General features: G+C 38.6%; 3 protein-coding genes across 3 annotated transcripts in view; 2 read left to right on the top strand and 1 right to left on the bottom strand.

Annotated features, from left to right (window-relative positions):
* LOC145491338 (acyl-CoA synthetase short-chain family member 3, mitochondrial-like) overlaps nt 1–2,208 on the top strand; it is a 16,012-nt gene extending 13,804 nt beyond the window's left edge. Inside the window, exons 17-19 of the mRNA XM_081470506.1 lie at nt 327–439; nt 831–893; nt 1,481–2,208. Of these exons, the coding sequence (XP_081326632.1) occupies nt 327–439; nt 831–893; nt 1,481–1,573 (269 nt within the window). The 3' untranslated portion in view covers nt 1,574–2,208. The remainder of the gene's footprint in view (nt 1–326; nt 440–830; nt 894–1,480) is intronic.
* Nucleotides 2,209–2,212: 4 nt separating this feature from the next.
* On the bottom strand, nt 2,213–15,534 carry LOC145491339 (transmembrane 7 superfamily member 3-like). The gene is made up of 12 exons (XM_081470507.1): nt 15,309–15,534; nt 13,588–13,905; nt 12,784–12,904; nt 11,444–11,636; nt 10,527–10,683; nt 10,124–10,210; nt 9,629–9,709; nt 7,007–7,159; nt 5,875–5,975; nt 5,378–5,426; nt 4,820–4,939; nt 2,213–3,701 (listed from the first exon to the last, which is right to left on the bottom strand). The coding sequence occupies exons 1-12, from the start codon at nt 15,379–15,381 to the stop codon at nt 3,487–3,489; spliced, it is 1,668 nt and encodes a 555-aa protein (XP_081326633.1). The 5' UTR covers nt 15,382–15,534; the 3' UTR covers nt 2,213–3,486.
* Nucleotides 15,535–15,612: 78 nt separating this feature from the next.
* On the top strand, nt 15,613–19,222 carry LOC145491341 (uncharacterized). Its single transcript, XM_081470508.1, has 3 exons — nt 15,613–15,710; nt 16,496–16,770; nt 16,978–19,222. The coding sequence occupies exons 1-3, from the start codon at nt 15,692–15,694 to the stop codon at nt 18,295–18,297; spliced, it is 1,614 nt and encodes a 537-aa protein (XP_081326634.1). The 5' UTR covers nt 15,613–15,691; the 3' UTR covers nt 18,298–19,222.
* Nucleotides 19,223–21,463: the final 2,241 nt, after the last annotated feature.

Raw genomic sequence — 21,463 nt, 5'->3', positions numbered from 1 at the left:
CAAAAAGGTCAAATACCCTTTGGCCTTGGGCATTCGGTGAAATGCACTGTATTGGTTTTCCGATCATTGAAGCTTGTCACAGAGAACACAACCCGGATGCATTGGTACTCGGCTGATTGGCTGTGATGGAAACCAACATAGTGTTGTTAAATGATGGTGACAGTTGGATCGCGTGACAAAACTGAGACGTGACTTTAAAGTTTCTTTCTTCCCGAAGTAACAAGGAGTGGACCGTACTGTACCTGAAATTCTTGACCATGTAAAAGTTTAATTATAGCTGCTTGTCTTCCTTTACTTTTTGTCTCGTTTACGTTTTTATCTAACAGCGAAGCGTATTACAAGAGAAGAAGCGGTCCAACAGGTTATTCAGAGTGTGCGTGAGTTTGTTGGGCCTGTAGCCGCCTTCAAAACTGCTGTCATTGTACCATCACTCCCTAAGGTACGTGAAACAAGTGCATCTCACTTCTTTCGGTCTTAGCAGTCAAGTCATTTAATTAAACCCCTGAATAGAATAACAATAGTACATCTTGTGTGGCTATCCGAGAAACTCTTGTTGATGAACGTCGTTTTGACTTACTTAGAACAAGACATCTTTTATGTTACTTTCGTCGGCCCTGACAGTCGCACGATCTGAACTACCGGAACATTTTTCCGTTGTTAACTCAAAGTAGCCTGCGGTGCAGTCGGATTTGTCAGAAAATCCTCGATATATCCCGCAAACCTTCGGGATATCAGAACAAGTTTTGGGAGGCGTTGCACAGGCGGTCTATACCGGCGATGTAGACTGTTTGTGACGCAGGCTAATTCAATGGCTTTTTGTTTTTCAACAGACACGCTCAGGTAAAACCGTTAGAGGTGTGCTGTCCAAGATCCTTCACGGAAAACCATATCGGGTAAGACCCATTCGTGCCTTCTGTGTTCACACGTTACCCTCCTTCACCTCACACAGACCATTGTTTTGTTCGTATATCTTTATTTGTAGTGAGACGTTCCGCTTCCAGAACAAGGAGTAAATAGAAATCAAATGGGATTTTTCACTAACCTCCCGGGAGAATCTGAGCTCCGGTTGGAGCAGACGGGAGATGTGTGAGTTTGGGTGGGGGGGTGGGGGTGGAGGTGGCGGGTGTGCCGTGGGGGACTAGATGTCGAGATTTGCCTCCGAGTGAGCCTCAAACGCGTCGGTGATCAAACTTCCGAGTGTTTCGTTGTACCCCATGTTTGATAAACGATTATCGAAATTCAACGTTTAAGGCGCGCAGCTCGACGCGACACGTCGATAAATAAGCGTGACATTGAGACGCATCCCTGGGATACGCTTTTAACGCGTGCTGGTAGGTGTCACGTATTGCGTTCCCGCCCAGAAAGAGGCGCTCCCTTTGCGGGTGAAATAAAGCCGTGTTAGCCACGCGGACTCCAGACGTAACGTAGTTCTGATCGTAATTTGTTTCTTATCATTTCATTTGAATTCCATGCTCTACAGATTACGCCGACAATGGAAAATCCGCACGTGTTGGAAGACATTGAGGAAATTGTACGCGAGGAAGGAATCATCGAGCGTGCACTAAAACAGTGAGATAGAGATAAGAGTAGACAGTATTGGTAGTTGGAATATTGAGAATATTTACTTTGGAGTAAGTAAGGGGAAAATTAACTGAACTTGGAAAAAATATATCAGAACCTCGTCAATTACTGGGCAGTGTTTTCGTGTAAAAAGAAGATCTTGAGAATTAGTGTACAGCTTGCAGAAATTGTCGGGCGGTTTGTCCGTGTTTTAACGTGCCGAGTCGGGATTTTCTGTGACTTCACTCTCGAGACCAATTCTCTTAACTAGATTTCAATACAATTACCTTAACGGTCTTTGAGAGACTTGGTTTTCTGGTCACTGGGGAAAGAATTACACAGGTAATCCATGACGTTACCAGCTCTAAGAGAACATTGCCTAGTTTAGGATCATCTTTTTTCTCATCACTTCTCTTTATAACAATGTACAAATATTTTAAGGAGAAATTAGAGTTTAATCACATTAAGGAATTAAAACACGGACATCATAGTTTTATCGTAATGCGTTGTTTATTCTCAAAACCTCATTGCTTCAGTGTTTTCTAAATATGTCTGACCTACTATCAAAATTTTATTTACTTTCCTCCAGGCGTTCAGTTAGCTGGGGCGCAAAGCGAAAAAACGGCGGAGCGAGTTAAAGGAGAGACGTTTGTCCCTTTTTTCCATGCGCCATTTTCCGAGCTGGGTATAACAACTAACTGAACGTCTGGAAGAGGTTTTATTTTATTCTTTAAAGTGTAAATTTCTGTACACAGTGAAAATATTAGCTATACAACAGTCAATGTTCAGCAACTACACGAGCTCGAAATTTGTCTACGCAACGGCTAACTTGACTGTTACTCGTAGAAAACAAAAGTAGTTCAGTTTCTTAATTCTTTTTTTGTAGAAACTTTCCCTATCCTGTGACCTAAGAAAATGTACTCTGTGTAAACATTTCTAACATAAATTTATAGTGATACCTACACTATGACTACAAGCGTGAGGGCTGACTATCAGCAGTTAGTTTCACATGGCAACGGTAAAGCCAATCAAATTTACAGATTCCCTATAACCTTCGGCTAATTTCTACAGACGCATGTCAACTGTTCACACCCACTGTAGTTTAGTCTCAAATTTATACCGATAAGGTAATAATAATATACATATCTATTACTTGATACAGAAATAAATTCTATATTATATGTGGTCCGCTTTTCCCTATCTACACCGAAATCTCCTATTACTCTGAAATCGAAGACTTTGCAATTAACTCTCTCAATTAAATTCAATTGTTCAGCAAATTTTCAATAATTCCTTGAGTTTCAGTTGAGAAGAGATTGGATACCAGAAGAACGGAGGCGTGCGAAATAGCTTGGCACGTCCCAGCACTCTCCGCGTGCCTCTGCATTTCTAGTTGCCAGTCTCTATCTGCGTTCAAATGAAAGCCAATCACTAATTACCAGTCTTACGCAGTCATGGTTCTCTCAAACAGTCAGTAAAAGTAACAAGTTGTTTTGTTCCAGGAATTAACACTCTGTAGCATACCGTAAACTGTCGCTTATACGCCCTGGGCTTGTACAAGGGCTTTCTAGATGGGCTTATATCCGAGGGGGCTTATAACCAGAATAAAAAAAACCGTTTCAAAAGGACCGATAGCTGCACATGTTGACCGAAATAGTTTTTTCATTGACTGGTAATTAAACTTTAAACATCAAACAAGGAAAGCTAGAGGGGCTTATATCCGGAGGGCTTATATCCTGGGGGGCTTATATCCGGGGGGCTTATCTCCGGGGGGGCTTATATCTGAGGGGCTTATATCCGGGGGTCTTATAACCGGATGTATTTTTTGGTTTACAGGTAGATGGGCTTATAACCGGGGGATGGGGGCTTATAAGCAGGGGGGGGGGGAAGGCTTATAAGCGGCAGTTTACGGTGTGGCATTCATTGTCAACAGACATTATTAGCGCCATATCTTGTTGGAGTATCAGCGTTAATTAATATCGCAGTCTGCTCTCCCTCTTTGTTTTTGTTGATAAAATATTTTCTGACTCTCTTCTGCTCAATGAAGCCGCTCTTGGGGAACTGTTTGCGTTTGGACGTTACATATTGAACAAAGCCGCCAAGTAATGCTAAGAACACCCATGTTGCCGACAAGATGTAATCTACGAGAATAAAAAAAAAAAGGGTCTCGGTACGAATGAACATTTTAGTGAGAGAAAAATATAGCGTAAACTGACAGTAAAATACCCATGGCAGGCATAGAAATAAGTGTTCCAGTGAGAGCAAAATCAAGTATATAAAACAGAGAATACTTATTGCAGTGATAGGAAAGTTAAGTCTGATTTTCACAAGCAAATGGTAGGCTTGCAAGCGCAAGCACAAGCGACGCAAGCGCAAACGAAAGCACAAGCGCAAGCACAACAGTTCTTATTTCATCGTGAAAACGGCCTTGACGCAGGCATACGCACAAGCGCAAGCAAAAGCACAGGGATCAAATTTTTTTCGTTCTTGTACTTGCGCGTATGCTTGCGTTTGCGCTGCAACAAGTGAAGACGAAATACCGCTCAGGCATAACACAAGCAAAAGGATATTTACCACACGTGGTTATGTTTGGCAAGTGCCGGAAAACACTGGATCCAGATTACCTCGTGCGTAAACAGTTCGGAATGTTCGGATGATTTTGCTTGTGCTTGTGTTTGTGTCGAATTTCGTTTTCACTTGGGTCATCCCTATTGCTAGCGCTTGTGCTTGCGTCGCTAGTGAAAACCAGGCTTAAAAGTGAACACGAAATACACGATGTTGTGAGGAAGACCAAGGGTAAACAGAAAATATGTTCCAGTGAGAAAACGAAGATGGAGTTTAAACAAGAAATGGCCCATCGAATGAGATTTATAAAGTCACCTTGTGTACAAGTAAGGCTGGGCACAAATAAACTGCATCAGGGGTGTGCTCTAGAAGCGCCCAAAAAAACACTCACTAACAGGCAACTAACTTTTGCCTATGGGCGACTGGAAAAACTCACTTTTTTCATATAAGCTCAAGTGCTGGGCACCAAGGATTTCCTGGTCGGGAACCTTTGAGCTCTCTCAAATTTTGTTTACACCACAGCCTTGCTGCACGTACTAAAGATGTTTTCTAAAACTAGAACAATTCTTAGCTGCACTTTTTCGGTAGCCTGCTTCAACAAAACAACAGCCCTGAGGGCTTTCACAGCACTACATGCTACGTAGAGCTCAGAAAATTCCAAAAATGAAAGTAAATTTCATACTAACATACTAACCATTTTGTTGGAATGGCGTGGTGACGTATATATGGTCATGACGGTACTGCGGCTTTGTGGCATGTAGAATCACATTAATCACTATATAGGAAATACTCGTGTGTATGAAGAAATCGATACCTGCCAAAATGAGTAAGACAAAATTTTACATAGAAAAATAGGAAAACTGGGGAGCAGAGAGGGGCGCAAACTGTAGCAAAATGATTGGCGACAGGTGTTCTTATGAAAAGAGAAGAACATTTCTGTTCGCAGGTCTAAGATTCTGACGAAGTAAAATAAATTGATTGTAACTGACTCGTTTAGCTTTCTTGTAGCTTGTATCGGTTTCTGTTTTATAAATATATTGTACGTCAGAAGAACAGCTGCCACCATTCTATTTCTGCCATTTGCACCACTCTCTGTCCCCCAAAATTATCATTATTAAATAGCAGCATCATACCGGATAGCTGTATTCACAACTGGAACTAACATAGTAAATCAATCAGAACACAACGTTGACTGGTATATACCAAGAATTGTACCGTAACGGAAGTCAAATCAGGGTTATTACAAACTTACCCACTACAAAAGCATATGCAGATACAACTGAAGTGTACACAATACAAAGCTGAAAAAGAATATTCAAGATCTGTTAGTGGTATGGTTAACTGAAGAAAACATGTTCTGTGTGAATAAAAACTACGACTAATCATGTCTTTTTGGCACGCTTAGGTGGTATATTAGGCAGGTTTCACTTTGGCAGAGCCATGGTTCGTACCTTGGCGATCTGAGCCAACATATCCTTGCCCAGACCAAACCAGTAAAATTTGGCCAAGAATTACAAGTAGGGTAGACACGGCTTCTTATTGGCTGTTTGCAAATTTGGGCACGACAAACATACGATCGTGTTGCGACATTATAACTTCAAAAGATGCCCTGTCTCAAGATCTTTGATGTATGTGAAAAGCAAGACTGGACTATTACACAAGAAATTAGTGACATGCAATTACTTATTATAATTGATTCACTCTGTTTTGCCAGAAAATATTGAGAGATTAAATCAGTAGAAACCTTACCAAGCGAGGCCAAAGTATTAAAATCACTGGTACAACTATGGTACAAGCACAGAGTATCGCTCCATAGTCAAAATCACTTGACTGAATCATGTCCAGGTCTCCTGAAAATTACACATAAAATAAGTACAGAGTTAATGAAAATCAGCCTGAGATTGTCAAAAGAGTGACTCTAATAAATAATTCTGCCACTATCCTTCTCTCGAGAGGGTTAAAAGAATTAGCGCCATGTGCTTTGTCCATGGCAGTAATGAACTAGTCATATTTACAAGGGTGGTTTAAAAAAGTGTTTCGCCGCAATACCATAAACTTGTAAACCAAATAGCACATCTGGTTATAACCTCCCCCACGCCCGCCCCCCCCCCCCCCCCCACTAGTTTTCCTTGTTTTGAATTTGTTTTGTTATGTTTCAAAGCTTAATTACCAGTAAATGACGAACCTATTTTGATCAAAATGTGTAGCTATCACTCGTTTTGACATGGGTCTTTTAATCTGGTTATTAGCCCCCTCAGAAATAAGCCCTCCTCCCCCACCCCGGTTTATAAGCACATCTCAAAGCCTGTACGAAGTTGTATAAACCCAGGGAATATTGCCGGCAGTTTATGGTATATCGAACGTGAAAGACCACGTTTGACCATATTTCCAAACACCGAGAAGAGAGTTTCAAACAAGACATTTGAGTGTTCTTGATGAACTTCCAGATGTTTGAAAATGTGTTCTCAAACTCCTTAATAATTCATTAAACAAAGGGAATCAGGACTGTGACAGCATTTGGATATCTGATCTTAGTAAGCATACATTTTTACGAGTTTAATTTTAAGTTTTCTCCTTAGTTTTAGTTTTGATTGAAAGGATTACTCAAACACTCAAGACAGTGTTTGACCACATTTCCAAACACCTTGAACTTCGTCAAAAATACTCTGCTATGCATCATATTTTCAACTCTCTTCTCAGTGTTTGGAAACGTTGTCAGACAGTCTTTTGTGTTTGATCTATTATGTCAAACATTGTCTTGTGTGTTTGATATACCTTCTCAATTGAAATTAGAATTAAAGAGACAAGTTTGAGAAGACAGTAATGAAATATTGATTACGAGGACCATTATCAAGGAAACTTCACCGTTCAATTCACTCACCAAAAGGTGTGAACATCAATGTGGCTCCGACCAAGAATCCAAGAAACAGAGCATTGAAAAGGAGGCAAAGCCTTGTCCACTCAGTGAACCACCACAAGGCAAACACCATCAAACCAAGCAACATGCCTATTCCAGAACTCGTCAGCATTACACCTGTGAGTGATTTAAGCATTTATAAAAAAGGGAGAAAAGCAGTAGATTCTTGCTTAGGGACCGTTCATTTTTTATCAGGTAGGGGGGGCTGGTGGGATTTGGGGGGGGGGCCATGCGAAAAAAAAATGGCTTTCGAGGGGGGGCCCATCCCAAAAAAATAAGGGAAAAAGGGGGGGTCACGTGAAATATTTTAGTAAAACTTTAAAATGGCATAATGTTTGAATATCAAAAAAATTGCTGTAGAATAAACATAGAAGGCAGGATACAAATTTATTACAAACTTTCCTTCCGCTTTAAAAAAACGTTTGGCGACAAAAAGCATTTGTAGCTACTGAAAAGAAGTATTTAACACTGTTATTTTCGAATGCAACTTTCACTGGCACTCATCTTCATCTTCGCTGTCGTCGAGTTCTTCGTCGCTGCTTGTGCTGCTATGGGAGTCTCTTTCACCGATGCTGCAAGAAGCAGCAATGCTTTCCGTCAGAGTGTACTCTTCAGGGTACATGAAGGTGTAAACATAATCTCTGACTTCCTGCTCAAGGTTGGTGGTGATTCTGCTTCTTGCAGCATTAGTGAAATAATTCCCTTCCAAGAGCTGTGCGATGTATGGCCCATCTCTTCTAAATAACGACGTGGCAACATCCTCAACTTTAATACACTCTTCCGGGACGGCCGTTCTAGGAGGGTACACAAGGCATTGTGGAAGATCATTTCCTAGCAGGTTTCCAACACAGATTCCATAAACTCGTTGGACGTTGTTTTCAGTCCACTTCCTCTTTCTTTCATTTGACTTTCTGCGGTTTTCTTTTTTCCTTCTCCTTTTGTTGATGTGCTGTTTGAGTATGCCCTTGAATATGCTGTTATAATTGCTCTTACTTTCTAGTGCTTCCATGTCCTGCGTGACCTTCGTCAACTTAGCTTCTATTACATTTGATCTGTTTTACATTAAAACTGTGGGCATTCATCAATTCAGATGAGGGAGATGCCAATGAGAGACCAAATGCCACACGCTCAGGGCGAGCCATAACTAGGAGATCCGAAATTGACTTCTCTTTCTTTTGATTTGTTTTTCAAACAACAGCTCTCTGTACGTAGTATAGGGATTGTAAATATTGTCTTCACAGTGAGCACAAAACGTGAAGTAGGGGGATAATAGAGAAATATTAAAAAAGTTGAAATCTAAATATTGTTTGTTCAATTTTTTTTTGGGGGGGGTCATCCCAAAAAATGACCGCTATAAGGGGGGGCCATGTGAAAAAATTGGTAAGCTGAGGGGGGGTCATGCGATTTTTAAATGGTGCTTCCCAAATCCCACCAGCCCCCCCTCCCTCATAAAAAATGAACGGTCCCTTAAGTGGGGGACTGGTGAAATATTAACAATACAGTTTCCTAATATTTTGTTGTTTTGGACATTTTCAAGGCAAAAGTGAAAATATTGAGGTGACACGGATTTAAATAAGTGAAAAACATAATTTACATTTTTGGGCATGTTGATATAAAATTATATCAAATAACTTAACGCAAACAGAATCTGCTTGCATGTCCAATGATGGTTTGCATTCTTTGACTATCAGCATTTTGTAAATGAGACATTCAAATTTGCCTTAGCACTTTTTGAGTACCAAAAAAAGTCGGAAAATAAAATAAAATGGTAAAGGCCACTCCTCTTAGTTGGCTCAATTTGACTGGAAAATGTTGTACAACAGTTACATGTAGTCACACTGGTCAATGTGATATAATGGACAGAACCCAGGGCTAGTCTTTGGGATCCTATCTACACACAGGTGGTTAGAGTACAAGGAAAGAGTTACTGGTAAGTGTGTTACCCAAGAGATTTTGTTAGTGCTGGTGAACTGTTTCTAAAGGCAAACTGACAGAATACTGGGGGGGGGGGGGGGGTTAAGTTGCAATGTATAGAATTGAGTATTTTTCATCCGGGGATCAAGGGGGGGGGGTTTAGAAATACCCCTAGTCACTTCATGTTACAGAAACACTGATGCTGACGTGGTCTCCTTTGGAAGGTCACACAACACTCCTCCTTTCTCCTTTCTTTGGGCAGCGTTGTGTGACATCCCAAAACATGGCAGCAGAGGAGACTAGTGCTGATGAGGCCTTATCTAAGGGTGCGTTCTTTTGGGGTGATCTGGAGATCTCACGATCAGTGATCCAAGATTACTCGGATGCACCATGATCTGGGTGATCTTGGATCACTAATCCTGATCCAGATCACCCCAAAAGAACGCACCGTAACTACACAAATATGTCAATTTTGTGGGAGAGTGTGACCAGATGACTTTGTGGTATGTTACACCAAGCAACCTCTTCTGCAACAAAATTCATTTGATACAAGTTTCACAAAACACCACCCAGTGTGGAAAAAAACATTTTAATGCACAATGAGAAAATAGACCCTGGCAGGTCATAATGTGAATGATTTAAAAACAAACATTTATCGACTCTTCTACTCACCTAAATGGCTAAGATCACTGTTGGCAGAGATAACAATGAAAACTAAAAAGGAAAAATTCACAAATCCTCCAAAAAGTAAAGCTGAAAGAAAGTGCACAAAATGAAATACTGTTCAATACATAGTCCCGATATAGATCAATAGTAAGTACAGAGTTCATATTTAAATACTGTAGCCACTACAAAATGATTGTTTGGAATGCTTGTAACACTTATGACAATGGTGAAAGTTAGGCTGAATACAATGTTTCTTTGTTGAAAATGTGACTACTTTTCCCCTGAAACTTACATGTAGGTGTATTGGTGTCATCTGCATGACAATAATATTGTATTGAACCAGTTCATAGTCATGCATTTCCCTTTTCTCAAAAATTCCTGACAGAAATGACCATCTCTCCTCAACAGCCATTCTACCCGCAGGGAAACAGTGGTAAAGAAGTTCAGTCGACAGTACATAACATTATTTGGAATTAACCAATTGAAAAGCTTGTTACTCACTAAATTTGAAGAGCCGGAACCCAAATAAACAGAACACTAAACCAATGATGCTTCCTAACACAGCAAATATGGCATCAACTACACCAGCTGTAAAACAAACAAGATGCATGACAATTTTAATATTTTCTTTTTTGGTATTAGCCTTTCAACTGTACACAGCGATCAATATCTCAGTTCTTCCTAAAATATTAGGACGCTGAAAGATAACAAGTAAGGAGAATAGCGAAAATCTTCAGCCTTTAGAATATCCTGAAAAGAAATCAAGTACAACCTCTCTGCACCAGCCCTTCAACGTACTTTTATTCATCTTCAAATTGATATGAAAAGTTAATTAAATAGATACTATAAAGTACTATGTAATGTATAAGTATAAAGTAAAGTCACACACTTTAGAGAAACTAACGTTTTGAATCATTGCCAGCATAGGTTACAGCTGGTGAGTAGGCAGCCTCCATTTGATTTGTTGGATCAAAAACTATCACATTGTACACCACGCCCTGGCCAACTTGATGAGTGTCAAATTTCAGCCTTGGAATGGTTGGTGCCTTGAGAGTGGCAACCTACATGAAATAACAGAAACAAAATATCCATCTTTGGTTAATGCTATTAATTTTATTGTTTGGTATCTAGAACCTCCCTGAAAGCCACAGAGTAATAAGTGGAGTATTCTGTATTAATTTAAATACATAAATTCCAATCATTATCAGTTATCACTTCTTGCCCCGCTACTCATGATGTTAAAATATGAAACTATACATTCAAATTAACATTGAAAGTACCTTGAAACAACAGAAATAATTAAAAAAATTTTTTATCTTTGTCATAACCTGGTTTCAGTCAATACTGGGCTGTGATTTCTATCCAACATACAAGCAGGAAATAGCCCTCCAAAACATGTCTTGCCAAACTTAGGCCAAATTTCACAGGTCCTTCCATCTCAAATGTTTTCAAAACAACTTTGTAGAGTCTTAATTTCTGTTATAAGGCCAAGAAAGTCTTGTGCTTGCAGAAAAAAATCTTACTTTCGCCATCTCACAGAGCCTCAAACTGACCATTTCCTATGGTAGTACAGTGGAACCTCCTTAATCTGGTCACCAATGGGCCACAAATATCTGGCCGTATTAACAGGGTTGCCATATGAAAGGGGTTATTTAAATGAGAAAATGACTGAATGAGCCTTTGTTCGGACCAGAATAAAGTGGCTATAATAACGAGTAGGACCTATTAACAGGGTGGCCATAAGGTGGGGTTCCATTGTACAACCTGAGCTACAGAAGACTACTCATTGTACACAATTAAAGTTCATTACAGCAAACTGACCTTCTTCCCATGGGTTTTGATCACATCAGGGTACGCCATTTTTTCCATACCCCTAAAAAATGTCGCCTCTGAAGTGTCGCCTTCAGCTAGAAACATGATGTAGATATGGTATTCTAGACGGTAATGCTCTGGTGATTTATCAGGATGTAGCTTGTTTCCATCACATGGTACACTCTTGCTAGCATTGGCATATCTGCGCAAATCAAACAAAAGAAATTATAACTCACTACTATAAAGGGACCAAGAGTTTCAGTGAACTACCAATCTTCAAGATTTCTATTTAGCAAAAGTTAAAGTGAACAATTTTACTAATTTTGTACGCCTTGTTTACCTATTTTTACCTTTTTTACCTTGTTTTCACTATAGTTTCTCTTACAGGACCCCTCTGATGACAGTGTTGAACACACTGATGGGTCATACTGTTTAAATATTCATTGTTATTATTATTATTACATATAAAAAGGGGCCATACCATACATTGAGAGTCAAACTTGAACAAAATTTGAACATTAATACAAGTTACAGGATGGGAGGTAATTGTTATTTAATAACAATTCTAATATTCCTTTCTGTAAATATTATTAACAAGTTATAGTATTAAACTAGAGGTAAACTTGGGGTTTTCACATCCGCTGAAAGCAGGATCACTGGAAATGTTGGACTTACATTTACGAAATAGAAAACATGGACTGTGTTTCTATCTGGTTATAGCAACACAAGTGGAATTTTGGGAGAACGAGAAGTGCCGTGTGAACATGAGCTGCAGGCGAGTGTTTCCACAGTTTTTTCAAGTTCTCCCAAACTTTCAGGAGTGTTTCTATAACTCTATAGAAACACAGAAAACATGTTTTCTATTTCTTTTAGAAAACACCGCGACGAAAAAAAGGAAAACAACTTGTTAACTTTGATTATCAAAATGTAAATTCTCTTTGCTCGCGCCATCATTACGTCAACAGCTCGTGCTAGTTCTGCGTTTCTATCGAGTTACAGAAACACTATTTTTAACCAATCAGTTCGCATATTTTCTTAGGACTGTTTTCTAATATTCTTCATGTAAAATAAGTTAGAATACACCTTATTCCAAAATGGCCGCCATTTAAGAAATTTCTTTTGTGTACTTGCAAATTAGCTCTTGTTGCCTCGTTCTTAAACTCGAAATTCAAAAGAATATTTTCCCTTAAACGAGGCAACAAGGGCTTATTTTCAAGTAAGCAAAAGAATACTAAAATGGCAGCTATTTTGGAATAAGGTGTATACTCTGGCCATTTTGAGCACATATGAATTACATATGATTTGTGAAATAGTACATGTTTGTTTAAAGTATGACAAAAAAAACAGACCTTCCATAATACACATTGGCAAATGAGAATGTTACATTTGTCTCAACTGCATCATAGGAAATCACAATATTTGGATCTAACTCCATGTTACATGTCAGGCAACAACCACCAGGAAATGGAGCTACAAGTAAGAAGAGAAGAGAAAACATTTATCAACTTTGTAAAAACAAAATGTTCATATTACATAGTTTATTATTATATGGCAAGGTAGTCTTGAGGTTTATCTGTTACACAATGTAAAATATGTCACAGCTTTGCACTAGCATGACACCATTTTCAAGTTCAAAAAGATAAGGAAAAAACTGTCAGAAAAAGATTACCATATTAAATAATTAATTAATATGCAATGTTATGCAAATAATTTTGCTCAGATTGAGTCTGATATTTGAACGTTGAGAGATGGTGACAAGTCTCTAATTAGTAAACATTTCATGTACTAAACAATCAAACATATAATTTGTGGCACTTCTTAAGGATGGTAAACTATTTGCCAAGGTCTTTCGGGACAGTACAGTGTTTGTCTCTACAGTGCTTGCCGATAGAAGATGGTGACTGGTTCATACATTCATCCACGTGCTGGTGAAATGCCTCAGTGCAATGCCCAGCATAACTTGCATTGCACAAGTACCATTGAAATTTATAGACTGCACAATGCTGATTTACAAAAGGTGGCTTTTTCTCTTGTGCTTTAAGAACTTGCTGTTTAAAATCAAACTCAAAACATGAATTTGTAAATGGGCAATTCTGTCACACCGACAAATTCTCATGAATTGAATGAGCACAAAAAGTGTAAATTTAGCTCACCTCCATTTGTGTATGGTACAGCTATTATATCAGCTTCAAAACTGTGATCCTTATTTTCAGACCTCAAATAGAAAGGATAATATTGTACAACATATGGGAATAGCTTCAGAACTGCAACATCTGATCCCTTGTCTGAAGAATCATATGAAAATTTGGGATCCAAAGATAATGATACATTGTATTGCTTCACATGAACTTGACATATGGCAAATCTCCATGAAAACACGGGGGTGTAGAGGTCCAAGGTCAGTGTCACAAATGGATCAAGTGTCCTTCTTTGTCCCTTGTTTGGTTCAAGTCGGAGGTTATCCACAGACCCTATAACAAAACAGTAAATAAATATCAATACTCCTTATCCTTGGAAAATCATTTCTGTCTCTCTTGGCATATGCAATCATCAACACGGGGTATAAAATAACCCAAAGAAAATATGTACGCTCATTGAATTGATTTAAAATTGTGTTACTATAACTAAATAGAAGCACAGAACTAGTACGAGCTGTTGAGGTGACGATGGTGCCAGAAAAGAGAATTTACATATTGATGATCAAAGTAAACAAGAGAGTTTTTTTCGTTGTGGAATTTTCTAAAAGAAATAGAAAACTCAGATAACTCAGATAACTCAGATAACTGTAATAAAAGGGAACAAATGTTGTGTGCCAAGAAAGAACAAATCTTAACGTGCTGAGGTAATAGCTGAGAAAGATAAAGTTGGATTAACAACAATGGACCAAAATCTTCAGAATAAAAGTTTCAAGATACACTTTCTCAGACTGACTATAAGATCATAAAAAGTAAGTTTAACTAATCTTCTTAGAGAAGGCCATGACAGACATTGATCACATTACTACGATTATCAGTTGAGTAAGGCAGACGAAAGTTTGGTCACCAAGTTTTAACGTAAAAATCGTGTTGTTGTCACGAGCAACTGGCTCCGTATCCATTGGCAACTTGTTGGCCTTTGACGTCAATTGACAGCAAAGCGCGCGAAATTGTAGGCGACGCGACAGGCGACCAATGGCTGTTGATATAGTTACCAACGGAAACGAGGTAAGTTGCCCGTGACAACAACACGATTTTACGTTAAAACTTGGTGACCAAACTTTCGTCCCGCCTTACTCAACTGATAATCGTAGTAAGAATACATTGAGCTTGACTGTTTGAGCCAAAGTGATAAGCATTGCTATAGTGACAAAGATATTGCATAGCTATTAATATCTAGCATGAAACCTAACTGTACATGTGAATCAGGTGACCAAAAAACGTCAGCTTCCAAAAGTACACCTGTTTTACAGTGCACTGCAAATTATTAATTAAAAAGAAACTTTAAAAGATAGCTTATTTCATGGTAAGTAAAGGAGCAGGGAGAGATACGTGAAGAGACTGACAACCTTACAAGGATTTCTTTTTAAATGGGAAACAATTACATTGTTTTACACAATCAATCAATGTAAGCTCACAATTTTAAGCTTACATAAGCTTATTAATCATGCGTGCCTTGACGAAAGCGCAAATTTTGACAAGCAATTTAGCGTGTATAAAATATACACAAAGTTCCCAAGGGTCTACGAAAAGGAAAAGCTAAAAACACACACGAGGAACATTACGAGAACGAAACATTGAAATTAAATGTAAATACGACGAGAACGTTCATCACTTTTGACCGACTGACGGATCTCGCGTGATAGAGACTCAACTCAATTCGATCAATGTTTCCTTACCTGCAAAATTCTGCGAAAGAAAACATACTACGAGGAAGATGGATACTAAAAAAGATTTTCTTTCTCGTGACATCAAGGTAAACTTAAAAGAACTTCACAAAACAGGCAATCCACAAATACCGAAAAGAACATATGACAGTCACAGCCTTCGAGTCGACATTTTGTTTTTATTCTACAGACAGCAAGGCACACTGGGAGAACTTGTCCTACCTGCAAAAGAGGCTGATTTCTTGGCTTCTGATTGGCTAACATCCAATGGAAGCAGGAATTTCAAACTGTGCAGCATTCATGATCAAGTGTACGAAGCACGTTGGTTCGAACACTTTGTTAAAACGTTTAGTTTTCTTGCGATCTGGTACAGAACCACAAAGATCTGCAGGTGAATGATGTCTTCAAGTGAACGTGAGTCAATTCTGCCTTGTTTTAAGTCATTGCTTATCTAAAAGGTCGAAAATTTACAGCAAAAGGAAAACGCCGAGCGGCCATAAGCTGCCATCTCAAATGTGACTAAATCAAGATGAGCCAGGTTATCTGTTTCATTTCAATTTCGAAATTTGTATTCAAAGTTTTGGACTGATCCTTTGTAGCCAGTTTTAGGTCTTTGATGGGGTTCAGGTCAGGTAGAAACACATAGTAGCAAGGATCTATACTATTGTTTTTGTTCAAACAGCTTGCCGTGGTTTACCGTTACAGCCATGCCTCAATGCTTTACGTAAACACATGGTGTAAACGTTCTTTTAGACAGCTAAGTCACTATTCTTGTTTTGATTTATACCTCCACTATGACTTGAGATCTTCCACTCGTAAACTTCTAAACTCAGCCAGTTGTATAATTTAACTTTTATTCTTCTCTAGTCAAGTTTTGTTTGCATTGTTCTCAACGACTGTTTTCCTGGCTTTTATTTAATTTGGGTTTGCAAGGCTAGGAGTGCGTTCCTTTGGGGGTGATCTGGATCTCATCAGGATCAGTGATCCAAGATCATTCAGATCATGGTGCATTAGGAACCGATGAATCCACTCTAGTCATGGATTCATCGCGTCCTTTGATGCACCATGATCTGAGTGATCTTACATCACTGATCCTGATTCAGATCAGCCCAAAGGAACACGAGTGCTGTCATTATCAACTTGGGAAAAATAAAGTTACTTATCTTTTGTTATTATCATATTTTTTGTTGATTACATAGGATGCCCAGGTACCTCTCTTGATGAAAGCTTGACTAACATGCAGTGGCTGTGCAAACTGGATTCTAATCCACTGCTGGAGACTCAAAAGTCAAATGATACAACAACTTCTGAGACAACGTCAATGAATCCACACCCAAAGCCCCCTTACTCTTATGCAACCCTTATTCTACTTGCTATTAACAGTACACAAGAGAAACGTATGACGCTACAAGACATATACAAATGGATTGAAGATAACTTCCCCTATTATAAAAATTGCAAAAAGGCATGGAAGGTAATTAACTATACATACATATAATGATTGAAGTGTAATCAAACAGTCCTACATGTACATCTGTTTGTGTTTATAATATAAATAAGAGAGTTGAGAAAATAGATACTGATTACTCGCTGAGGGTTGATAGTTCTGTTTTTCGAAAGAACGAGACCAAAATATACTAATGCTACAACGTATCACTGTTTTTGTTTTCTCCTTTTACAGAACTCCATTCGCCATAACTTGTCACTCCACAGCTTTTTCCTCAAAGCTCACAGACCTTCCAGTCTGCCTGGTAAGGGCAGTTACTGGTGCATATCACCAGAAGGGAAGGAAAACATAATGAAAGAAGTTATGAAGCATCAACAGCCCCTCATGAACCAAACTGTGACCATAGATCAATCAAATACAAAAGGCTTGCGACCTATTCTGCCCAAACCTGCCGACAATGTGCCCATGTCAAGCCCATTCTCGAACAAGGGAGGTGTTCAAATTATAACGGACGGAAGCCTCTCTGGATTGCCCGGTAGTATACCAGTTGTAATCTTACCAACACAGATTTATATGAACATGGCAAACAAAATAGCAGCCCAAGCTGGGATAGGAAATATGGCTGCCGTTGGTGTAAATCCAAGTTATGTTCCCTTGACATCAGAAACATCGATTGCAGAGAGTGCTACAGAAGCTCCGCAAGTACAAGGACCTCAAGGACTTGGACAAGAAAGTGATAGCGGCCTTGCGGGAACAATTTCTACCGAGGAGGAAGTGGGATCTGGATGTTCATCTTCTCTAAATCAAAGAGAGCAAAACATCAGCCAGAGCAGTGCCTTGACTGTGACAGTGGAACAAGCCCTTTGCAATATTGAAGACAGGGAAAATGAACTTATATCAAATGGTTGCACCACAAGTAAATCAACTAGCAGCAGGAAAACCTGCAATAACCCCTCTTTGGGTGAAGACAAAATCGAAAATGAAATGTTGGCTCCACATGCCAAGAAAACAAGAATGGACAAAAGGAAAACAAAGCCTGGCAACAGGATCAAGACATCTACAACAAGTTTTCAAAAGAGGCAAAATTTACCTCAACCCAGACGATCTCCACTACGACCACGCCCACAGCCTACCTTAGCAGCCATCAATTCACAAGCCAATGAGATGACATCACCAGGACCTATGTTTAATAGAAACAATACTAGTGACATTACATGCCTATCACCAGTTAAACCAATGATAACCCCCACCAAGGCCTGCACCAACCAGAGCTTTCTGGCTTCTCTTTTGGTTTCACCTCTGAATTATGGTAGTGGTCACCTGGGGTTCACTCCCCTGAGCCATGGCTCAGACAGTGGGTTTTTCACACCACTCAAGGATGGGGAGTTTGATTATGGATTTCTGTTTTCTCCAGAGAGATTTAGCATCAGCAAGGCGTGCAGTACACCGCAGAGTTGCCGGAAGTCATTAGGTCTTGGCTTGGCCAACAAGAGTGAAGATAAAAAAACTGACGCTCAATGCAGTGGGTATGATATGGATTTCACAAAACTTTAACTTGATTTTATTCATTAAAATAATATTCTCAACTGTAAAGTACCTATTTCAATACCTGCCAACAAATTTTCTCATTGGGCTTTTACAACAATTTTCAATAGTCAAGTGCAGCAATTCAAAGGAATAGGCTATATTACTCTGAATTCTTAGTTTTCTTTGTCAGATAAAGCTGACTGTCAGTACCCATGAAAAAGAAATATTTGGGTCTTTTTCATGAATTTTTGAAATTCCCAGGGAAGAAAATGTAGCTATATCAGTGACAGTGCACAGCTGTATAAAAAATGTACAATGTGTATTAAATTATTTTAGAAAAATTAATATATGATATTATTCTAGACACATCAGATATTGCTCTCTGATCTTTCATACTAGTTTCATATAAATTTACTCACTTGCAAACTATATTTTTGTTGACTTAATATTTTGTGCAAATTTTACTCTGTGTGAAATAGTTCTCTTTTCTTTTAGCTCTGGAGAACAACAACTAAGTGTGTATTTCTAAACTAAATATCTTTGCTAATTATTTGGAGATATTTTATATAATTATAAACTGGGATTTCTTGTTGAAGTGTGAAAAATGTATTCATCTTAGATAGAAGGAAAAACAAGTTCTGGGGTGCTGATCAAATGAAAACATTTATAAATTGACGAATTCTGTCAACGGTAGTACAATTTCTATGGTAACATTTATCATACACAATAGCTTGTGAATGGTCCAATGTAATGAGTATAATTTTACAATAATGGAAACAGTGCGATTCTCATACTGTACTGGTAGTTTTTCTCTCTATTGTGATTATCATTCATTACTCCCATTACTTCTGATCAATATTTTTTCAGAATCTTGTGTGACAATATTACAACTATGCAAGCGGTTGTACGGAAACATATGAATAAAAGTTCAGCCAAGTGGCATGACTAATTTGTCTGGATTTCGGGCGTCCTAGCACAATTTACGCTTACGATAAGCTTACCTGCTTAGCTTTTTCCACAGCATTGTCGTCTCACTTCAGCAGATCGATTTAAACTTCAATCTCATGGCGGGTCACACATGCGGTCCACTTTCTCACGCTTAGGGTTTTTTTTTTGTTTTGTTTTTGTTTTTCCGCAGAAAAGCAAATTAAATTGACCCGCTTTCCGAGAATGAAGGCGCGAAAGAGCCTGGGAATGAAACCGCGGGAATGTTTATAACGCCACACAGAGCCAGCCATTTCGATCCTTTGTTAGCCTGTCTTGTCAATACTCCTCTTTGTAAAAAAATTAAAATGATTGAAAATAATCAATTTTTTAATGTTGTTTGTTTCTATTTTCTCTAAAGGTTATATACACTCGATCATGTCGGGGCTCTCAGGCACTCGCTTTTTTCACGCCTGCCCACCCCGGCACGATGATGAACAACATGGCCCAACAGTTTTAACGAGTTCTCACGTTCAAAACTTTCTGTCTTTTCCCGTGACAAAGCAAAATATAAAGACAATCACAAACGATCACAACATTGGCGCGTTTGACCACTCTTTGCGACATGTTGGGTGTTGTTAGCCCAAATTTGACCATTTTCAAGCCTAGGCCAAACGATCGCAGCATTTCAACACAACATATCGCAACATGTTGGGTGTTGTTGGTCCAAGTTTGAAAATGGTCAAATTTTTCATTCAACATGGTGAAAGTTGCACGATTTCGTACTCGTTTGGATTCGTGCAACAATGTTGCGCCAGGGCATGCGCACTAGCTTGACTTGAAAAAAAGAGAAGAACGACGGGATGGCCACGGCGCGCAACATGTTGCGCCCAACATTACATGCGACAGGTTGCGTTGAAATGTTGCGATCGTTTGGCCGTGGCTTTTTACTGAGAAATGCTGAACAGTGGTGAGCCATTTTCTAGGTCTCTTCTACTGAAGTATCTTGTAAGGTCGTTCCGCGAAAAAAGTCATATCGTTCCCTCTAAATCATTCCATAATATATATATATATATATATATATATATATATATATATATATATATATATATATATATATATATATATATATATATATATATATATATATATATATATACACACAGCACGCGGAAACGACTGGACATGATATCCAACCCAGTTACGTAGAAATACTAAAACGTGGCATTCTACGCTGAATACTAATGCTGTAAATGAGCGCAAGCCTCTCCGTAAGGCCTATTTGCCTTTTATTGTCCTCCTTAGGGATCAAAGCATGTCTTAACCTCTCTTTTTAATTATCCATCTAATCATTTTACTCTTACGAAGGCAAACAGAACGTTGCCGAAAATTTAGCTTACTTTTACATCATGCGTTTTCTAGCATTTTTAGGTCAGATCCAACATTCTTAAGGTTTTAGTCCTATATTTATATGTTTTGTTATTCAGTTTTGTCAGACTTAAGAAAAACATAAGAAGGAACAAGGTCTTTGTGCTGGAGAAAGCAGAATTTAGTCTTATTTTTAATACTAGCTGGATTACTTAGCTGGAAGTCCTGTGGATTTTGCCAAAGAAATCAATCGACATTAACAACTGGAGGCATTGATGATATCTTTGTTTGCCTAGCTAAAAAGAATCTAACAAGTTCAAACAACATTTTTTCGGGGTGTTTTCAGAGGTTGATAACTCAAATGATTACGTCATAGCACAATATAATGACGTCAAAGGCTGTTTCTAGAACTGCAGTAAGACCTTGACCCTGAGCCTAGGGAAGGTTAGAATTATTGAAATACGTCCAAATGCGGGCATCTAGGATTGGAATCAGTTTGGCGTTCATTTAAGCAGGTTGTTATTTCAGCTGGATTGATGGATTGTTCGAGATTTGTTTATATTTTAAGAACCATTCCAGATCTCTCCAGACAATCTGTCACCAGCTTTTTGTAATAACAAACGTGTGATTGTTATGTCGGAGTTGTAAAACTGCAGTAAAACATTATATATTTTTTTCACTAGTGATTATTCCAGAAATCAAATGTGGAAATAAAACAAAATTTGCAGACTGTTATGTTAATATTTGACAACTAATTCCAATAAAAAATGAAGTGCTTACATATTTAGGTATCTATATTTGCGGTACTTTCTTCCAAAGAAACAGAAAAATGTCGTTATACCACTCACTCATTCACTCACTCACTCACTCACTCACTCACTCACTCACTCACTCACTCACT

The sequence above is a fragment of the Orbicella franksi genome, chromosome 6 (assembly GCF_964199315.1).
Source record: "Orbicella franksi chromosome 6, jaOrbFran1.1, whole genome shotgun sequence".
Classification (NCBI taxonomy): Eukaryota; Metazoa; Cnidaria; class Anthozoa; order Scleractinia; family Merulinidae; genus Orbicella; species Orbicella franksi.
This window is presented reverse-complemented; position numbering and strand designations above follow the sequence as displayed.